Source organism: Monodon monoceros, unplaced genomic scaffold (genome assembly GCF_005190385.1).
Source record: "Monodon monoceros isolate NGI ecotype Baffin Bay Population unplaced genomic scaffold, NGI_Narwhal_1 Super_Scaffold_7, whole genome shotgun sequence".
In the NCBI taxonomy this organism is placed as follows: Eukaryota; Metazoa; Chordata; class Mammalia; order Artiodactyla; family Monodontidae; genus Monodon; species Monodon monoceros.
The window spans coordinates 80,533,216-80,554,358 of record NW_021703784.1 but is presented as its reverse complement, the minus strand read 5'-3'; the positions used below and the strand labels follow the sequence as shown (position 1 = coordinate 80,554,358).

Here is a 21,143-nt window from a genome sequence, read left to right as displayed (position 1 = left end):
TTCCTCTTTTCCACATTAGAATATTGTCCTTTTTGGTTCATATAAAAAATTGAAGATGGAATTTATGTTAGATTATACAGGAAGATATTATTCTGTAGAAAGCTTTTGTTGGCTAATGGCACACTGAAATTGATCTGTGGTTTGCATCTATATGCAAGAAAATCGGGGGAAAACCTTTAACTAGGGGCATTATAAAGCTCTTTGGGAGAGCCCTTGTGACACCCAAAGACGACTGTTCCCTTGGTGCACACTTGTCTCAATCACTAGCCTAAGATGTTTCACACTCTTCTCAGGTCCCTGAACGAATTCTTATCCTATAAAGCCCTGGTGATGACAACTTTAAAGATAGATGGGTGAAGATTATCACTATTTTTGGTCACTATAGCCCAGCCCTCACCAATGACCTAGAGATGAAAGACATTGAGGCCTTACCTCCTGTAGGCTGTCGAATGCTCATCTTTGAACACCTAAAATGCAGTGTGTTGCCAAGTTGAGAAAATAGAGATTGCAATGCAACTCCTGTGAAAGTGAATTTGGTTAAGTGGTCAGGTGTTCACATCCCTTCTACCACACACTCCTGTTCTTTGTGTGCTTATTTCTCTCCTGGATCAGGCCTTAAATTTTTTATATCTTCTCCCTTTACAAAATAGGAGATGCCTATAAAGCAAAATCACTGTGATTTAAAAAGTGATCAACATTACTTGTTTTCTGAAATAATAGCAAAGCCACAAAAAATAAGCTCAAGGGCTGAGACCACACATAAATAAATGTAGGGCTTTATAAATACAGTCCATGGATTTCAAAACTTTTTGTGGTTCCAGTGAAAAAACAAAACACAGATTTTTACTATTCTAACACGTTGCCTATTATATTCCTAAAGAGAATAGTAATCATTATTTTTAACTCAAAGGACTTGGCTATGCTGGATGAAAAGTATTAACTTTAATGAAAGGAAAGATGTATCATCATTTTCAGCCCTTCTGATGCTCAAGGCTAAAATATCTGGTCAGTGCAGAGCTGATGGAAACAACATAAAGCTGATGAAGTTGGAGATAAGATTATTTATACCTAATTAGGGCAAAGCCTAAGCCTTAGGCCTTCTATAGATATAGTTTCTGGTCATAGAAAATATTTTACTCTGTGAAGAGTTTACAGCCAATAGGTGAGGAAACTGGAGATATATGACAGGCTTACGCCTTTCCTTTTCTCTGGGCCTCGGCATTTAGCACGTCTCAATATACCTTCAATGGGAATTAATAGAAGGAGCAAAAAAGGCACCCTGAACAGCAGCTAGGCAAGAAAAGGCTACAACTGTATCCGCATCCCTGCCGAGATTACAGAGTAACAAGAAATTGAGAGACACAAGAACTGACAAGGCAGAGAAGAAAAGGAAGCCTGTGACAGAAGGCTGGGGGAAAAACAGAGTGATGGATAGTTGGGGCACAGAGCGGGAAAGAGCAGAGGCCTAAACACTCAAAGGTGACAGATAATGATGAAAAATATCTTTTAAAAGTCCATGTGCAACACGGTTCAGCCGGATTTACTTTTATTTGAAATATGCCTTCAGTTAGAAATATCTTGATAATTTAGAGATTCTAAGATAGAAGCAAACACAGACAATGCTATTATTTAACATATTAAATGATAGCATTTCATACTTCACACTTCGATTACATCTTATTTAAAACTTGAAAACATCCACTATTGAAGCCGCTCGCAAGCTTCTGCAGAGCTCTTAATTAATACATCCAGGAAGAGTTCTTCTAAGTGAATTGGCTGGCATAAGCCGGAAAGTCATGTTTATTTTTGCAGTCCTGTCAGTGGTGGATTGTTCCACCATTGGTTACCCGAGGTTAGTCTCGGTGATGGGAGATTGCTGATTGTAAAACTTGAACATACTCTGGAAGGACCCAACAGAATGTGTAGCTCAGACAAGAAAAGCATAACCCTTATCAAAGAGGACCGGTACCGTGTGTAGAAGCTAAATGCTGTTTCTGTAAGACTGTCACATCTGCTTTCCGTCCCCGTGCCAAGGGGTCAGAGCTCAATCACGAGCCTGTGGCACCCCCTGCTGGTTAAAAGCCCATGCTCATTTTGTTACTTTACACCGAGCTAAACATTGCCATCATTTCACACTTCTTTTAACATTCTGTATGAATTTAATTATCATTTGTTTGGACTTCATCTGTTACAGAGTAGAGACAGTTTATCACAGGTGTTCACATTTTACGTTATTTCTTTTTCTTCTTCATTTCCACACCCCTCCCCACCACCAGTTACTTTTCAAGATTCATCGAAGACTTCAAGGTTCTTCCATCAACCCACCAGGCCTCAATTTTTCTTCAATCCGGCTTTTCGACGAGCACGGTCAAGAAATTAAGAATCCACTTTCGCTGAAGAATGAGCAAAAAATTTGGGTCTCGTATGGTAAAGCATACAGGTAGGAGCAAGGTGTTTATTCTCAATCTTTCTGGGACAAGCTAATTTAAAAGGAGAGTTGAGAAGCCAAGTAGCACCCTTTATAAAAAAAAAATTATTTTGAATTCCAATAAAATTCCAGGGGCATTTTTTTTTTGTGAGGCAGTATTGTTTGTGGGATATGACATCTCTCTCTCTCTGTCCCCCACCCCCCTGACTTTCTGTCTTAATGCCTTGTCATAGTTCTTGAAGTCTGCCTGTCAGCACAGCAAGTGGGATTTGTTCATGTCTGAGTAGTCACCTTAATGATAGCAGATGGAAACGCCACGGGGGCCCAAGCCCATCACACTGTCATTGTCGCACACTGCCCTGACCTGCTTCCACTCCTCTATTTTTTTGTCCCTTTTTAAAGGAGAAATGGATGGTAATTGAAAAGGATCTTAAGCAAGATTTATGAAGCTGTAGACAACATGATTCCCCACTATCTCTCTATGTTTTCACAAATAAAGTCTTAACCTTTTAAGCTCCAATGACAGGACAGCCAAAGATAAATTGGTAAAGCTTGTAAACCCTATCCTATCAAAGTTATGTTCCTCAAAAGCACCTTACCTTATCCCACAATAATTGCTGGTTATTACTGAGCATTGTGTAAATTTTTGTAGGTTGGTAAATTCCTGCATAAAATTATCTGTGTTCCCAAGAAAAGAAAAAGGCTTCAGTCTACAGGCACTGATGAGCCTGGCTGTTGTGTGGAATATCTTGGAAATTTATGCATATTTTGACAGGACACATCCAGATGAACTCTGAAGCTGCTTGTCAGGAAACTTAAACACACTTTTCTGTCTACTTTTAATCTTTTTGTTTTGTTTCGTTTTTAGCTCTTTATCTGTAGAACAGAATAGGGGAAATATTGCTTGTAGAATATAATTGATTATACACTAATTTTAACAAAAATAGCATAGACAGAACTAGGGGCTGATTAGATTTACTGTATATTCTAATAGTCAAAATTTCAAAGAGAACTAATCTACTCAGAAATCCATGAAGGTTTTGGGAGACATTGGTAGGATTTGTTGTGGGTAGCATATTACAAAATCTTTCATCTGTCCCATTAGAGTAAAATTAAAATGCTTACTAGTATCTTATGCTGTGTAATTTATAAAACTAAAAAAATATCTGTAAGGAATGGTGCTTCTTCTGTAGGCAGATTTCAAAATATAATTTAATTACATTGTGAGAATTATTTTTACAATGATAAAAATAGCGATGAATTTTAAAGCGGCAAGAATTCTTGTATAATTTAGCAAGCTCTTCCAGTTACAAGGAAAGGCTTTAATAAAATGTATCTAATAATTTCTTCTTAAATATCATTGTTAAAGTGAAAGCAATGACTGACTAATTATGATGTTTTTAATGATGTTTGCTATAATACAGTATTTTAATATGATCAAACACTTGTTCTTGGTTAATTGGATCATATTTGTGAAGTAACAAAAATTACTAAGTATCTGGAATATTCTAAAATCAACTGAGGATTGTAGTTGGCGGAATTTATAAGTGTGTATATTTGTTTGTATATCATAGCTATTTTAATAGCATAATGTATTATTTTTTTCTGGTTTTGAATCCAATATGAGGCATTAGGGAACCATTATAGCATTTTGCCACTATTGAAACTTCTAAATTAATGTCAAAAAAGTTATTTCCATCTAGTTAAAATATATTGAGAAAATGTGCAATATGTACTAAGTAAATGATATTCATTTTCAGGGAGTAATTCTAACGTGTCTAATATATGTTGATATGGGGGGTAAGGTTACTCGTTTGCAAAAGATGATTTTGCCAATATCTGCTTCTATTTTGAGTCCTTTGTTTTTCTCCCAATTTTTATTTTGAAAAATATCCAATCTACAGAAAACTTGATACAATGAATATTTATATATCCTTCACCTAGGTTCAGCAATTTAAGGATTTTGCCATATTTGTTTTACCTCTCTTATATCTCCTTTCTCTCTCTTTTGAACTGTTTGGAATTAATTCCACACAATCATAAAGTTTTACTCCTAAATGCTACAGGTCACATAACTGAAGAACAGGATGTTCCCTCTATCACCACAGTATAATATCTAACACAGTCAACAATAATATAATATTGTCTAATATGTAATCTATGTTCATACTACCCAAAATCTGCTTTAGAGCTTTTTTTGTAATCCAGTATCCAAATAAGCTTCATCTGTTGCATTTAGTTATTTTCTTTAGTTCTTTGTAATGTAGACTATTCCACCATCTTTTGTTTTATTCTTCATGACATTGTTTTTCTTTTTGAAGAGTTCAGGCACTTTTCTTGTAGAATGTCCCACATTCTAGACTTGTGTGAGTGTTTTCTCATGATTAGATTCAGTTTAAATATTTTTGGCAATACTACACAGGTGATGTGATTGAGTCCTATGATTCTAAAGTTGAAGAGCAAGTGTTTGTCACCAATTTCAAAAACAAAATGGCTCATAATTGACATAGTGGCCATTCTTTTTATTTAAGATCTGTTTTCCATTTGATTTTAATTCTCATATAATTAAATTAACTTAAAACAATGTACCTAACAGTATGTAATATGACAAATCAAATCAGCATAGTATTTAGTGAGCTCACAAAAAAATAGTTGTTTGTAGCCAAATATGAAGGATTAATTTGATTATAAGCTCCAAAGATCATCATGGGTGTATTGCATTGTAGTTATACATGAAAAATGAACATTATAGGAATGACAGTTGGTTGTTTTTCTCAACTAAATACTTAGCTTTTATTATTGAAATTATTTTAAAAAATTACATGTGTTGCAACTATCCTTCGCATATTATAAATCAAACAAATAAACTAAAATGTGCATGTCAGGTATAAGTATAGGATACCAACAATAGTGCTGTGTAATAGGAAATTCACTTATTTCTGGATTTTATTAGACATGGATATGGTATGTTTTATTGTTTATATGTACTCAAATTTCAATGTTTGTATAATTTTGCAGATAGATTTGATGTTTTTTCCATTTTTCAGATCTCCACTAAACCCTGTTTTGGGTTTGACCTTTGACCAGGTGACTGCATTTGCCAGAGGTGGCATTACAGTCGCATATAAAACCTTCTTGGATCCTAATGCTGTTCTGCTACTGGGATGTGACAGGTAAATTAACAAGTGTTCGGTTAAAGCAATCTGAATCACCTAACTCAGTTTTCCCAGAGTGAGATTTAAACACTAAAAGATGTTCTTTAAATCATCTTAAATAAGCAATTATTTAGTTTATTGACTTATTTCATGATATAATGAGCTAGTGCTTAAAAGACTTATCATTAATTTTCCTTGAGTTTTAAAAAACATATGGGGCAATGAGCATAGTATACTTTCTGCTTTGCAAAGGTAATGATTTTATTTGAAATGTAAAAATTGTTTTTAGTGGATGTTTCTAAATTAATAGTTTTGAATGGAATAAATAAAATATTAAATAATATGTTTTCTCATATGAGTGTTCATGTTTAAGCATCTCATTTGATGATGATAAATTGAAAACAAAAGCAATATGCTGGAGGCTTGGTGGCATAGTAAGAAGAAGAGCAGGAGTTAGAAGATCTGGACACTGGGACTTCCCTGGTGGTCCAGTGGTTAAGACTCTGTGCTCCCAATGCATGGGGGCCAGGTTCGATCCCTGGTCAGGGAACTAGATCCCGCGTGCCACAACTAAAGATCCCTCATACTGCAACTAAGACCCTGTGCAGCCAAAATAAATAAATAAATATATTTTTTAAAAAAGAAGATCTGGGCACTAACCCCATATCTGCTCATGATTGTCTGTGAGCACATGGGTGTCAGTTTCCTGTGGGTTAATAATAAAACCCAGCAGTTATTGAGTGTTGACCATAGGCCAGGCACAGCTCTAAATGAATTGGGTAAGAACCTATTTCATCCTCAAAACAATTATTTTAATCCCATCATTGCTTATTAGCTTATTATTACTCCATTTTAAGGAGAAAGAAACTCTGCCAAGGAAGGGCAAAGTCATTTGCCCAGTCACACAACTTGTACATGATAGAGCTAGGATTCTAACCCAGATTGTCTTTCTTAAGAACTGAGGGCTTAACCCCTATCCAGCACTGTCTAATAGAACTTTCTCTGATGATGGAAACAAACTTTATGACATTGAGCACTTGAAATGTGACTAGTGTGACTGAGGAATTGAATTTTAAATTTTGTTTAATTAAATTAATTTTAATTTAAGTTGGAATATGTGGCTCGTGGCTACCATATTGGACATTGCAGCATGATACTGATACCATGTTAGATTAGGTGATGTATCTATAAGGTCCTATCTAGCTTTAATATTTTGTAATTTAACAAATTACAACTTTCCTTAATATACAGGTAAAAAGGCTGAAATGGAGGGCAGATCCAGAGAATGAAAAGCAGTCTGACGAGGTCACTCAGTCTAGCTAGTGTCAACCTATTGCTAAATATGTCTAGAAAGACAGACTCTTTGGTCTTCTCCATCCCCCAATGATTGCCTGCACTTTCCAGACAAGATTATAATGTTTTGTCTTTTTCTCTTTATAGATAGAAAATAACTCAGCACTCTTTTTTATAAGCATTTTCACTTATGAGAAGATTTATTTCACATGCAATAATCTTTCTCTAAGCTGTTAGACTTGCCTTTCGCTTCAGTCTTTAGTTAGGAGTTTAATTTTTAATTTATGTACTGCTTCTTAATTTTACTTCCTTAATTGCAATGAATACTGTTTTAATGAATGGATTTAAATTAGATTTAATTCCCTAAGTATAACAATGTGAAACATCCCTTATTGAGCACAAACTCATTTGAAGATAATTTACTTAATTTTTGGATTCCATTTGAATTTTCCTTGTATACTCTCAAGCGGATTATTGGAAATCTTAGTCATCATACTCTTATTTATATTTCTCAGACTACTGAAAAAAAAATACTATCACCATTCCCAGAACTGTTTTCTGTTGAATAGCATGCTATATGGTATATCTTAACATATCAGTGTTGATCTAGGTGATTTTCTTTAGGATAAGAATTGGCTCACTTTTCAAATAAGTGATTTGGCTGAGCTAAGAATGAGACCAACCCTTCCAGTCTGTGGTTTGTCCATGTACCCTCTAGAATGTGCTGCCTCTTAAAAGACTCTTAAAAATACCAAACTAATGTTCTTAACACAACTGGTATAAAAGCATCCTTTATTATTTATAGACCAGTGTATTTAGACTATAATTTTAATAATGATGATGGTCTCCACCGTGAGTGATTCTGTAAGATTAAAAATTATTTTTTGTGTCTTTGTTCTATTAATAATCAATTACGCATAGAATCCCCCCCCCCAGTATTAAAAATAATTGTAAGGAAAAAATTTAAAGCCTTCCCTTTCCCAATGATAAATACAAAGATACTTTACAAATTTCCATTTAAAAAGACTATGGACTATACACTGGTTTTTCTCTCACTAGAAGAGTATAAGATGCATAAATTATTATGCTAAAGAGTACTAAAATTAAACTAATTTTATTCTAACAAGAACAATTAAATACTTTATTTTCTTAGTTGGGAAGTTTGTGAGGGATTTCCAATTAATTTCAATGGCACCAGCCAACAGATACCTGATCAATTTGAAAAGGTAGACTTGGAGAACCATTTCCTACAGAACAAGGTCAGAATTATTTGTTGTTCTGAATAAGGGTATTTTATGTATTGGACACTCAGTCAATACATGGTGACTGAGTAGATATTTGTGAAAGTTTTTGAACACTGTAAATTATTTTACAAATGTTGGGGGCAAGTATTATACGTTACTTCCTGTTAATTAATTAAGCACTTTAAAACTGGACCAGTATTGGGAAGGGTTAGGGGGAGGGATAGACTGGGAGTTTGGAATTGACATGTACACACTGCAATATTTAAAATAGATAACCAACAAGGACCTACTGTATAGCACAGGGAACTCTGCTCAATATTCTGTAATAACCAAAGTGGGAAAAGAGTTTGAAAAAGAATAGGGGAAAAAAAAAACCTGAACCAATATATAGCATTTCTACTTGAAAAAATTCTACCTGAATCACGTCATTTAAGTACTATCGTTTAGCATATTTTCTTTATATCAACTATATTAATAAGTTGCATTTGTTTAAGAAGTTCTTTAAGATGGCTGTTATATCTTTATACTTTAGGATCTGACCTATTTGCTCTGTGGGTCAATGTCTCTAAGTAACATGAGTTCTTCAGAAAAGCCAACTCATAACAACTCAATCTAGAAGGTCTCTTTATTAATTTATATTTAGAAACTTATCCTGCCAGTAAGGAATTTTCTTCTTGCACTGAGCTGTGTAAAGCATTTTAAACCTGTCTCCAAAAAAAGGAATAATTCTTTTGTTTTTCTCAGCTGGTAAGTTATGTAGGGTTGTTGTTCATTTCAGCTGCATAACTTTTAGTTTGTGAATTCATGAAACCAAAAGCCAAAAGGCACCCACAGAGGTAGAGATGCCCAAAGAAAGGAGGGCTTTCTGTTAACTAGTCTGGGCCCTTTCTTTGTAAGGGACAATGCAAAAGACACATTGTCCCAACATGCTCTTTTTAAATTTCTCCATGTTGCCCATTCAGTCTTTTATGTCAAAATTTACACTGAAAATATTAGTTGTTTCAAGGTGCCTGTGAATCTAAATAGTATAATTATAAAAATAGAATAAAACAAACAATGATTTCTAATCCTGCTTTTGAGCAAATTTAGAAAATAAATATAAGTTGAATGGTGCACTAAGAATAATGCCTTTTATATTCATCTGACGTTAAGTTTTATTTGCCATAGTTCCAATCCTGTTGGCATTCCTTTTTAGTTTTTTGCTGTAACATTATCTTCCTGCTCAAAAACTTGTATGCCTGGCTGTTGCCTATTAAAATTCCATATCCTCATCTGGCCTTCATTGATCTCCATGATTCTTCTCCAATCTTCCCCCACTCTCAACTTGTCTTTCCAATCCTCTCCGCTTCTTGATCTTTGTTGTAGCCTACGCTACAGTCGGAGCTAATAAATTGGGTCCCCTACATGCTTTACACTTTGCTTTACTTGTGCCATGGCATGTGTTGTTCTTTGCTAGGATACAGCCCCCGCCATTACCATTCCTTGCTTTTTAAGGCTTTCTTCAACTTCCTCTTCTTCCACGCAGCCCTCTCAGATGCTCCAGAGAGATTTAGCCTCGAGTTATTTTGTGTTCTCGGAACTCCTTATTGTCGTTTGAGAATTGTTCTTAGAGTTTGTGTTTTGGTATCGGCATTTGCATTTGTGTCTTTCTCCTCCACTAAATTGATAATTCTTTGTACACAGATTTTATGTCTTACTCATCTTTGTATTCACGAGTGCTGGAACAAAGTCTTGAATGTAGGGCAAGTGCACAGTACATGTTGATGAATGATTTTTAAAAGTTAGCTGTAATCTCTTTCAAGGCTCACTATGCTCTAATATGTTCTTTGGGTGTTAGCCAAGCTAGATTGTTCATTTGTTGTTTTCTGAGCACTTCATGATTTCTGTTATTATACCCATGTGGGTCCCTCTGCCTGAAATTCAACCTCTCTTTCTTTGTCACCACCCCCCACCTTCTCTGTCACCCTTGTGCCATATCCTAGCATGGTGTCTGGCATATAGTAGGCATTTAATAAATGTTTATTGAAATCCTGCCCATCATTCTGGCTTTACCTGATTTGTGCCTGCTTCATGAAGTCTTTCTTTACCCCAACACCATGCTCAAACCAGATACGATGTTTCTGGCTTTGATACCCCCATTGCATCCATTCCGTACCATTTATAATGGCTTTGAATTTGGTGCTGTTCCTCTTGCAACATTTTTTGCATGATTTGAAGTCAAACAGTGTTCCAAGTTTGGGCATATTTTAGGTCACATTAGAGTAGAATGGAGAGAAAGGTAGATTTCACTGAGAATGTTGGTATCGTATCATAAAGGGTCTTTTGTGTGTGTGTGTGTGTGTGTACTTTTTTTTTTAACATCTTTATTGGAGTATAATTGCTTTACAATGTTGTGTTAGTTTCTGCTGTATAACAGTGAATCAGCTATACGTATACCTATATCCCCATATCCCTTCCCTCTTGCATCTCCCTTCCACCCTCCCTATCCCACCCCTCTAGGAGGTCACAAAGCATGGAGCTGATCTCCCTGTGCCATGTTGCTGCTTCCCACTAGCTATCTCTTTTACATTTGGTAGTGTATATATGTCAACGCCACTCTCTCACTATGTCCCAGCTTACCCTTCCTTCTCCCCATGTCCTCAAGTCCATTCTCTACGTCTGCATCTTTATTCCTGTCCTGTCCCTAGGTTCTTCAGAACCTTTTTTTTTTTTTTAGATTCCATATATATGTGTTAGCATACGGTATTTGTTTTCCTCTTTCTGACTTACTTCACTTTGTATGACAGACTCTAGGTCCATCCACCTCACTACAAATAACTCAATTTCGTTTCTTCTTACGGCTGAATAATATTCCATTGTATATATGTGCCACATCTTCGTTATCCATTCATCTGTTGATGGACACTTAGGTTGCTTCCATGTCCTGGCTATTGTAAATAGAACTGCAGTGAACATTGTGGTACATGACTCTTTTTGAATTATGGTTTTCTCAGGGTATATGCCCAGTAGTGGGATTGCTGGGTCATATGGTAGTTCTGTTTTTAGTTTTTAAGGAACCCCCATACTGTTCTCCATAGTGGCTCTATCAATTTACATTCCCCCCAACAGTGCAAGAGGGTTCCCTTTTCTCCACACCCTCTCCAGCATTTATTGTTTGTACATTTTTTGATGATGCCCATTCTGACCGGTGTGAGGTGATACCTCATTGTAGTTTTGTTTTGCATTTCTCTAATGATTAGTGATGCTGAGCATCCTTTCATGTGTTTTTTTGGCAATCTGTATATCTTCTCTGGAGAAATGTCTGTTTAGGTCTTCTGCCCATTTTTGGATTGGGTTGTTTATTTTTTTGATATTAAGAAAGCTACAGGCCAATATCACTGATGAACATAAATGCAAAAATTCTCAACAAAATACTAGCAAACAGAATCCCAAAGCACATTAAAATGATCATACACCATGATCAAGTGGGGTTTATCCCAGGAATGCAAGAATTCTTCAATATACCCAAATCAATCAATGTGATACACCATATTAACAAACTGAAAGATAAAAACCATATGATCATCTCAATAGATGCAGAAAAAGCTTTAGACAAAATTCAACACCCATTTATGATTAAAAACCCTCCAGAAAGTAGGCATAGAGGGAACTTAACTCAACATAATAAGGGCCATATATGACAAACCCACAGCCAACATCGTTCTCAATGGTGAAAAACTGAAACCATTTCCTCTAAGATCAGGAACAAGACAAGGTTGCCCACTCTCACCACTATTATTCAACATAGTTTTGGAAGTTTTAGTAGCAGCAATCAGAGAAGGAAAAGAAATAAAAGGAATCCACATCGGAAAAGGAGAAGTAAAAGTGTCACTGTTCGCAGATGCCATAATACTATACATAGAGAATCCTAAAGATGCTATCAGAAAACTACTAGAGCTAATCAATGAATTTGGTAAAGCAGCAGGATACAAAATTAATGCACAGAAATCTCTTGCGTTCTTATACACTAATGATGAAAAATCTGAAAGAGAAATTAAGGAAACACTCCCATTTACCATTGCAAGAAAAAGAATAAAATACCTAGGCATAAACCTACCTAAGGAGACAAAAGACCTGTATGCAGAAAACTATAAGGCACTGAGGAAAGAAATTAAAGATGATACAAACAGATGGAGAGATATACCATGTTCCTGGACTGGAAGAATCAACATTGTGAAAATGATTATACTACCCAAAGCAATCTACAGATTCAGTGCAATCCCTATCAAACTACCAATGGCATTTTTCACAGAACTAGAACAAAAAAGTTCACAATTTGTATGGAAACACAAAAGACCCCGAATTGCCAAAGCAATCTTGAGAAAGAAAAACGGAGCTGGAGGAATCAGGCTCCCTGACTTCAGACTATACTACAAAGCTACAGTAATCAAGACAGTATGATAGTGGCACAAAAACAGAAACATAGATCAATGGAACAGGATAGAAAGCCCAGAGATAAAACCACACACATATGGTCACCTTATCTTTGATAAAGGAGGTAAGAATATACAATGGAGAAAATACAGCCTCTTCAATAAGTGGTGCTGGGAAAGCTGGACAGCTACATGTAAAAGAATGAAATTAGAACACTTCCTAACACCATACACAAAAATAAACTCAAAATGGATTAAAGATCTAAATGTAAGCCCAGACACTATAAAATTCTTAGAGGAAAACATAGGAAGAACACTCTGACATAAATCACAGCAAGCTCCTTTTTGACCCAACTCCTAGAGAAATGGAAATAAAAACAAAAATAAACAAATGGGGCCTAATGAAACTTAAAAGCTTTTGCACAGCAAAGGAAACCTTAAACAAGACAAACAGATAACCCTCAGAATGGGAGAAAATATTTGCAAACAAATCAACGGACAAAGGGTTAATTTCCAAAATATACAAGCAGTTCATGCAGCTCAATATCATAAAGGGTCTTAATTCACCTGGATGTTCTGTAGAAAACAAGGAACCACTGGAAATATTCAAGCAGAGACAAGGTCTTATTTGATCCTGTGCTAGGAAAATGTCTCAGGAGGTTCTTATCTTATCCTCCCACCCCTGCCCTGCAGATTAGAAATACCTAGAGGGCAAAGGGCATTCTGATCATTCTTGTCTCTGCTGCAGTATCTAGATACTCAGAGTTAGCTAAATGGAATTGAATTCACTAGTTAATTAACTCATTCAATAGAAAGCAGGTCAAACCTGGGGAGGTGGAAAATGTATAGTGGAGAGTTGTCAGAGGAAAAGAACAAGAAAGGATTCTCTCTTTGATTTTAAGCCAAAGTAGAACTTTAAAAGAAAACTATATTTTCTAATGTTGAAAAATGAGAGAATAACAATCCACAGTTATTTTATCACTATTAATTTGTTCTAATGATTCAGTGAAAGTGAGAAAACACCTCATCTTAAAAGTTTATACACTATTGTATTTTTAGAAGAAATCTTTTTTGAATACAATTTCAGTCTACTCAGAATAGTGGTATAAGAAAGCAAAGATTTGATAAACTGGATAGTAAAGAGACTCTTTCAAAGAAAAATGGCCCTCCCTTAGCTATGAAACCTTTGAAATCCTTTCAGAAAAATGCCTCTGATTATATACAGAGAGGTGATCAGTACATTGCAAATAGCAATTTAATAACCTGAAAAGGAGCACTTTTAAAGAGAGATTCAGGCAGGGGTGATGGATGTCTACAGGGCATTTTATTGTAGAATCTTGATGCTCATGGCAGTATAGAAGGCACTAAGAGGATTACAACAGGGATAGAGAGGAGGGAGCAAAAGCTGATATTCTTGATGCATACGTTTTAAAATTGGCTTGAGATAGAGATATCAGTGCCCAACCCCTGACTGTTCTTTTAAATCTCGTATTGACAAGTAAAACCTTTCCTACAGAGAAAAATTTGAACATATAATCCTTATTAGTAATGTGGAAGACAGATATAACCCTGACAATTACAACCTGTTGCTCTTTTATCCATTTCTAAAAAAAGATTTGGAATCTACTACAAGTGGAGAATTTTGGTGAATACATCTTTCATTCTATTGTTACTTAAATTGGCAACATTTTTACATTGCTCTGGTTTACGGGAAATAAAATTATATGTTTCCATGAAGTGGATGAGAGACAAACTTCATGGTAGTTAATATAAATGAAAAAAGATTCATGAGAAGAATAGCTTGAGGAATGCCTGGTTATGGGAAAATATAGCAGAAAAATATACTCCGGTGTCTGGCAGGTCATATATTCTGTCAAAATGAAAAGGAAACTGATTTCGATCCTATCCTTTTAGTATGATCAGACATAAGCAGCACATTAGTGACAACTTTTAGTATGGAAACAGTAAGAAAAACACCAAGTTATGATTTTAGAATTATGGCACGTTTGTTACAAGGTTACTTGTAAATTAAGCAGTCATGGATGCTAGCAGAATATGTTATTCTTATGTCACAAAGGAGGCTAGGAAAAGGCAAACAATTCTTTACTGTCCTCTTTCTTTGGAGAGCAAGTCCTCAAGAAATAATATTTCCTACAGATAATTTGTACTGGAGAAAATAAAAAATTTTAATTTAAATTTTGAACTGATTGCCATAAGAATAAGACACAGAACTTTAAATAAAACTGCAAGTCCCTTCCTTATTTTTAGACCAAGAGTTGGAATCTATTTGAGGACTGCACACCTAGATCCTAGATATTTTCCCTTGTTTGGTTGCATAATTAGGTACTCGCTAATATTTTCTGCTTTCCCAACTTTTCCAGTTCTTGGTCTTAGAGGTGGGTGGATTGATCAGCTATAGATTTAGAGAATGGAAACAATAAGAGTGAATATCAGGGACATGAGGAAACAGATTTTAGAACATTTCTTGTAGGTATGATTTTAATTTGTATAGTCAATTATTTAACTTGGTCCTAAAATTACTGTCAAAAGGAAAACCCTTAGAAAGTTTCTGTGTAGTAAACAATTTGTTTAGAATGAAGGTTGTGGTCTATGAGCTCCTTCTTTCAAGAAAAATTTCATTGTCTTGTATTTTGCTCCTCAGTAGATCTGTAGGAAAAGACCTTATTACTTTGAAATTGCACAGGAATATTGAAGTCTACTCCACTTTCCTTGGTGATTTGGAGAAAGAAAATTAAACAAGAAGCTTTAACTGGCCCAGTACATGTATGCATCATTTTTGTCACTGGCATCGTCTGTATCAGCACAGTTTTTTCAGACAAGCAAAATCATAATGGTCATTTAAAGGAAGCTATGTATATAGGTATTGAAAAGAATAAAAGAAAGCTTCTTGTTTTGATTCTCAACAGGACTTAAAAAGGTTTTCTAATGACATACATTATGGTATATATTTGGAGACCTGTCTCAACATAAATGCTTTTATACACATGCCCGTGAATGCACACATGTACACACACATGTGCACACACACACACTCAGAGACACACATGGCATATTATGTCGCAGGTTGTCCGAGCACTTTTCTTTTCTGAATTCCAATTTTTATCTCCCCCACCTTCCTAAACATTTGATCTAAAACAAAGCTATCAGATTAAATTAAAAAGAAAAAAGAAAGTGACATCATGAAGAGAATTTGATGGCCATTGTCAGTTTTAAGTGTATTAGAACCCCAGACTTGGCAGGATTTTTCTTTTTTAGTAACGTGAAATGAAGCTGAGTTAGTGGGCCTGGCTCTGTCTGGTCTATGTGGAATCACTTGGGAACCGTCCAGCAAAATATCTCTCAGAGAACAGCATGGTGTTAATACTGGGTGCCAACCCAAGACAGACACAAAGGACCCCTTCGCTCTTCACCAATAAGCCAACTGTTAAAAGATTAAACCATGTTGTGGAGATAACAAGAATTTAGGCACTGGCAGCAGGTGCTGTACAAAGAAGCAGTTGGCAGTACGATTCTTCTGTCAGACATTCCAGTCAAAACAATCTTCTTCCCAGTTTCAGAGGAGAGTTTTGAGTGTGATGGCAACTTGGAGTTAGGAGGTTGACTAAGAGTGCTACTTTAAATGCTGTGTCCTGTGGTGGATGGATTAGTAGAATATAGTTTACCATTGTTCAGAAACTGCGGGGGATTCCCCTCCAGAATCAGTCACTACTGGCTAACTGGGGAATACACAATCAAAGAGCTGTAAATCAAATCTGCTTATGTGGTGGGGTTGCTGTATTTTTAAAGTTTTATTTTCACATATAGGAGTCATATGACATTTTCTTCTCTAGAGAAGTAACTATCTTCCATTGTAGAATAATTATAGATAATTATGGAATAATTATCAAATATATTGGTCATACCCTTTTGTTATTGCCTGTTCACACTTGTAAAACATTACCTTTTAAATTATTATTTAACTTTTGTTTTTTTAAAAAATCATTTGCTACTCAACAAATATCTAGGATTAGCAAAGATTTAGAATAGACTTTTCAATATTAGAAAAGGATTTTAACTGTTATTGAAGCAACATCATTTACTAAGTTTAAAGCATAAGTTGGCATATTCCCATAATCCTATACAAATAAGGATTAGCACTTTAAAAGTTAGCATGATTATTCAGGGAAAGTGATCATATAAGTTAGGAGATAAAGTTTATTAAATATGAAGGAGTAGAATTCTGACAGATGACATGAATGACTGTTAATTTGACAATCAGGCCTAAGTGAGAAATGCTAGAAGGTGGACAATACGTTTGGCATTTGTCATCTGATTAAACACATGGGATAGAGATACAGTGTCTCCCCAGTCGGCCCCCTCCCATTCATTCCCACAACTGTCACTGAAATCTCAGCTCCTGTCCCTTTATTCTTATGAGGTTGTACAAACTCTCAACTGTTCTCCCTGCATTTGATCTCTCCATTCTGCAATCCATTATGTTTACACTTGCCAGGTCAACCTTTCTAAATCTTCTGTAATCCAGTCCCTCCTGCTTGAAAGCTTGAAAGCCCTCCTGACACCTAACTCCATAGCCTTACACTTGACTCCTTCTAAGTTTGGCCAAATTTAACCTTTTGAGACTACCAATAAATCCTAAGGTGCATTGATTATACTATTTTCCTTTGCTTGGAATACCTTTTTATTCTTCATTATTCCTGTCAAACTGTTTTCATCCTTCAAGGCCTGGTCCGGATGTGACCTCTTTCAAGATGCTTCACTTTTTGTTGCTCCTGCAGAAATGAGCCTACCATTCTCTGCATACTATAGCACTATTTAATCAAACATATGGAGCTTAACATGAAATTGTGTGTGTTATCGCCTCTACAGTTGTAAGTTTATTTAGGGCAGGAAAAATGTTTTATAATACCACACAGTCCATATCAGAGCTGGTGCTTGACAAATATTAATTGAATTGAGTTTAATAGGATTGAACACTACTGTTTCAAAAGAGACCTTCTCAATCAGAAACATAATGTTCTAGATTATTTTGGGTAAGTATGTTGAGGAAGGTTAACTTTCAGACTGTAAGTTAAAAACATGCTTCTTCTCATGGTATAGGTGAACCCCGATATTGTCCTTCATGCCTCTGTTACCATCAGAAAGCAGAATTTCTCAAGTGGTGAAGAGAGCAGTGGGACTCAGATAGCACCGTCCACCCTGTGGCCTGCAGCCAGTGTGTGGCTGATCACAAAGGTATCCAAGAATGTCTGCTCTCCCTAAGTAACTTCCTGGGCTCACTGGCTCGCTGTGCTGCTCCAGTTCCTGATGCCCTCATGCACACAAGCATGCAAGTGAAAGCATATCGGTTGTTGACTGTCATGAATCTGTGCTCTGGTTTGTCTAGTGTGGAGGACCCCCGACGTGAGCGTTCAACTCAGTTTTAGACGTGCTGATTAGTTAATACTGCAGAATGTATTTAAACCTAGCGCAGAGCTTAGGTATACTCTACAGACTCACCATTTTCATGAGATTTGTCTGAATCTCATTTGCTTCCGCTCCTTAGTCTTCATTGTTGAGGTTCGCAGAGCTTGGTGGATTAGCACCATATAGTGATGGCATATGGTCTTAGTAAGGATAGTTTTAAAAGAAATCCCTGAGTATAAAATGTGAACAATGCCTAACATATTTTATTCCTGTGTATTGGCACTATTTTTTTAACTTTATTCTTATACTCTTGAATCAGATTTAAACTGAGAACATATAATTGTTCTCCTCTTCCCTCTTGCTATTGAAAGACGTTTTGTAATTGCCACCAAATATTTATGTCTGGAAAGAGATGGTACAGCTTATATCTACCCTTCTTGTGCCTCCCTTTGTCCCCTCCCTGGAGACTATTTTTGCTTCTTTTTAGCACTTCCATGGGTGCAGAGTCACCCAGGCAAGTTTGCTGCTACTTAGTTTAGGGGGTAGGAGAGATTGAAACTATTTTCTCATGTGAAATTTTGGATTGCCCTTAACTTTTATTTTTGCTTTTCTGGGAGTTAAAAACAAAAATATAGAGTAACTAAGACACAAGGGTACTAAGAAATATTATTCACTTCATAGACAAAGGCAGAATGAGATTAGATATTTCTTAAATCTGCTTCCAACCTGGAGACTCTATTAACTACTAGCCCTAAGCTGCATTTTATTTCTGATTTAGTAATAATATCTGCCATTTTGTTAAACATATGCTAAGCATCTTGTACACATTTATTATCTCATTTAATCTTATAAAAACTATGCAGGTTTTCATTATACAGCTGAAAAAACTGAAGCTAGTAGCTGGTAGAGGAAAGATTCTTGGTCTGTCTGACTTCAAAACTTATGACATTTCACTGTAATATAAAACACTGCTCTATATCTGACCAATTTATGAGCACTGATGGGAGTGTTTTAGTTTTAGGACTACCACTGAACATTTATGTGACCTCAAGTAAGTAACATACCATATCTGGGCCTTAGTCTTCTGGTAAAAGAGTTGGACCAGTAGATATGGAAGGTTATTTTCCCAGATCTCATATTCTGTAATTCTATGGTATCTGTTCATAGAATTTCATGATATCAGAAAACCTGTACTTGTCTAAAAATTTTCCTAAACTAATTGAAATGCTTGATGCAAAGAGTATGAGTTTTGGAGTTAGATAGATCAGAATTAGAATCCTTTGTGTGACCTTGGGAAAGTTACTTAGCTGCACTGAACCACAGTTTTCTTATATATAAAATGAAGTTAGTCACACCTGTCTTGCACAGTTGCTGTGGTGATTAAATGAGAAAATACGTGTGAAGTTCAAGTGTACAATCTGGTATACAGAAAGTGCTTAGTAAGTGGTGATTCTTTTTTCTTACCCCAAGGAGTTCCCTTTCTGTATAGACAGGCATGTTCAAAAGAGGATTCCATTCAGGGCTTATTAGAACAAAAATTTAGAAAAATATTTTTCCTAAGTCATTGTGTAGTTCTTTTCCACACAACAAAAACGTGAGAAATAAAAGTCACATGCTAAAACAATTTTGAAAATCTTTTAAGGTTTAAAGTTCTATCCTTTTTTCAAAATAAATCATTTTACCTGTTCTTAACAGAGAAGTTTCCATGACATAAATCCTCAATATGTGTAAATAAATTCCTAAGTGGTTGTCACTTATTTAAAATGCTGTGTTGATTCACTAAGTAAGAAAATTGTTAAATGGCCTTTCAAACAATGTTCTCAATCAATTTCCTTATCTGAGAATCCTAACATTTAAAACAAAAGCAGTTCATAAACCACCTTAAAATGTTTAACCCATGGTATTTAGACCCAGAGTAAAACTTTTAATTGGTACAAAGGTTAAGGATTTGTTTCAATCTTTTCAGTTCACTGCACTCTTTTTTTTCTGTGCATACATATTTCAAGTAAGCTCTGTAGTTATAAGTATAACAAGTGACACGTGATGGATCCCAAATTGCTGCACTGTGAAATACGCACAGAAGAAAAGGACAAATGAAGATATCAAGGTCTGTTTTATTTTGCACTGAACTGTAAAATGCCACCCTCGTCCGACAGAACATCACTGATTCTGAGCAGGGCTCACTGACTGCTAAGTTGTGGGTAGTGTTTCACTTTTGGCAACTGTTAATATCCGGGTTTATCCAGGCATAATGACCTCACTATTTGTGACACATTGTTGAATTTTCTGGTTCTTTTAACTTATTTAGACCTTTCTCCCCCTTCTCTATTCATTGGAAGACTGGAATGATCCTGAGCCGAGCGATAACTCAGGGCTGCCTAGCTATTGGTCATCCAGTCAGAGTCAAGGCCACTGAGGGAGCATCACTAGAAGGATACAAATTAATCCTACAGAAAAGGTAATGTTTATGAGCCATTTACCTCACAACAAGAAATGTTAATTTCAAGATTCCCAAGCAGTCAGATCATGATGCTTCCTGGCTTAGATGGAAATTTCATTAGGTTTTAAATTTGTTTTCAAAATATCAATATTAATTTTTCTAAAATAAGCTTGAAAGTATATGCCACTTAGTTTGATAGTGTTTCTTATATTTTTAGAAGTGAAAAGTTGGTGTTCAGTATGTATCTGTGTTTTAGACAAGCTGCTGCTTTACTCTATAATTATTGAAACTCCTTTCTTTATATCCATTTTGGTTATTAATTTAAAAATTTAATGTTCTATATGTATTCCTAACCTTTTCTCCATCTTCTGAATGTGAAATATTGAACAGTGAAAGAAAAATCAAGGAGACAAAAAATTGCTGGCTTGTAAGTTACCAAAAGTGCCATTCCTGTTTGTTTTTCTCTGACTTGGTAAGATAAAATTAAAAATAGATTTAGAAGAAAAAATTAGCAGTAAGGAAGAAAGGTGATTTACCTTTCCTAAATGCTTTCTTTTTTCTTTTTCATTTGTCTATTGATTTTACCTAGTGTTGACAAAAACAAGTCCTGTTGTACTTCAAGACTTAGAAAGCTATTAGCCAACTACTTCTGGCTGGACAGACATTTACGATGTGCTTAGGGCTGAAAGCAGAACAAGGGCATTTAGGCACCAGAGAAAATGGCTCAGCCACAAATACAGAAGGGAA

The 21,143-nt window shown here is 35.6% G+C and overlaps 1 protein-coding gene across 1 annotated transcript in view; it reads left to right on the top strand.

Annotated features, from left to right (window-relative positions):
• DCDC1 (doublecortin domain containing 1) overlaps positions 1-21,143 on the top strand; it is a 453,979-nt gene that overhangs the window by 256,472 nt on the left and 176,364 nt on the right. The window contains exons 12-16 of the mRNA XM_029208753.1: positions 2,277-2,440; positions 5,476-5,601; positions 8,030-8,135; positions 17,651-17,785; positions 20,296-20,414. Of these exons, the coding sequence (XP_029064586.1) occupies positions 2,277-2,440; positions 5,476-5,601; positions 8,030-8,135; positions 17,651-17,785; positions 20,296-20,414 (650 nt within the window). The remainder of the gene's footprint in view (positions 1-2,276; positions 2,441-5,475; positions 5,602-8,029; positions 8,136-17,650; positions 17,786-20,295; positions 20,415-21,143) is intronic.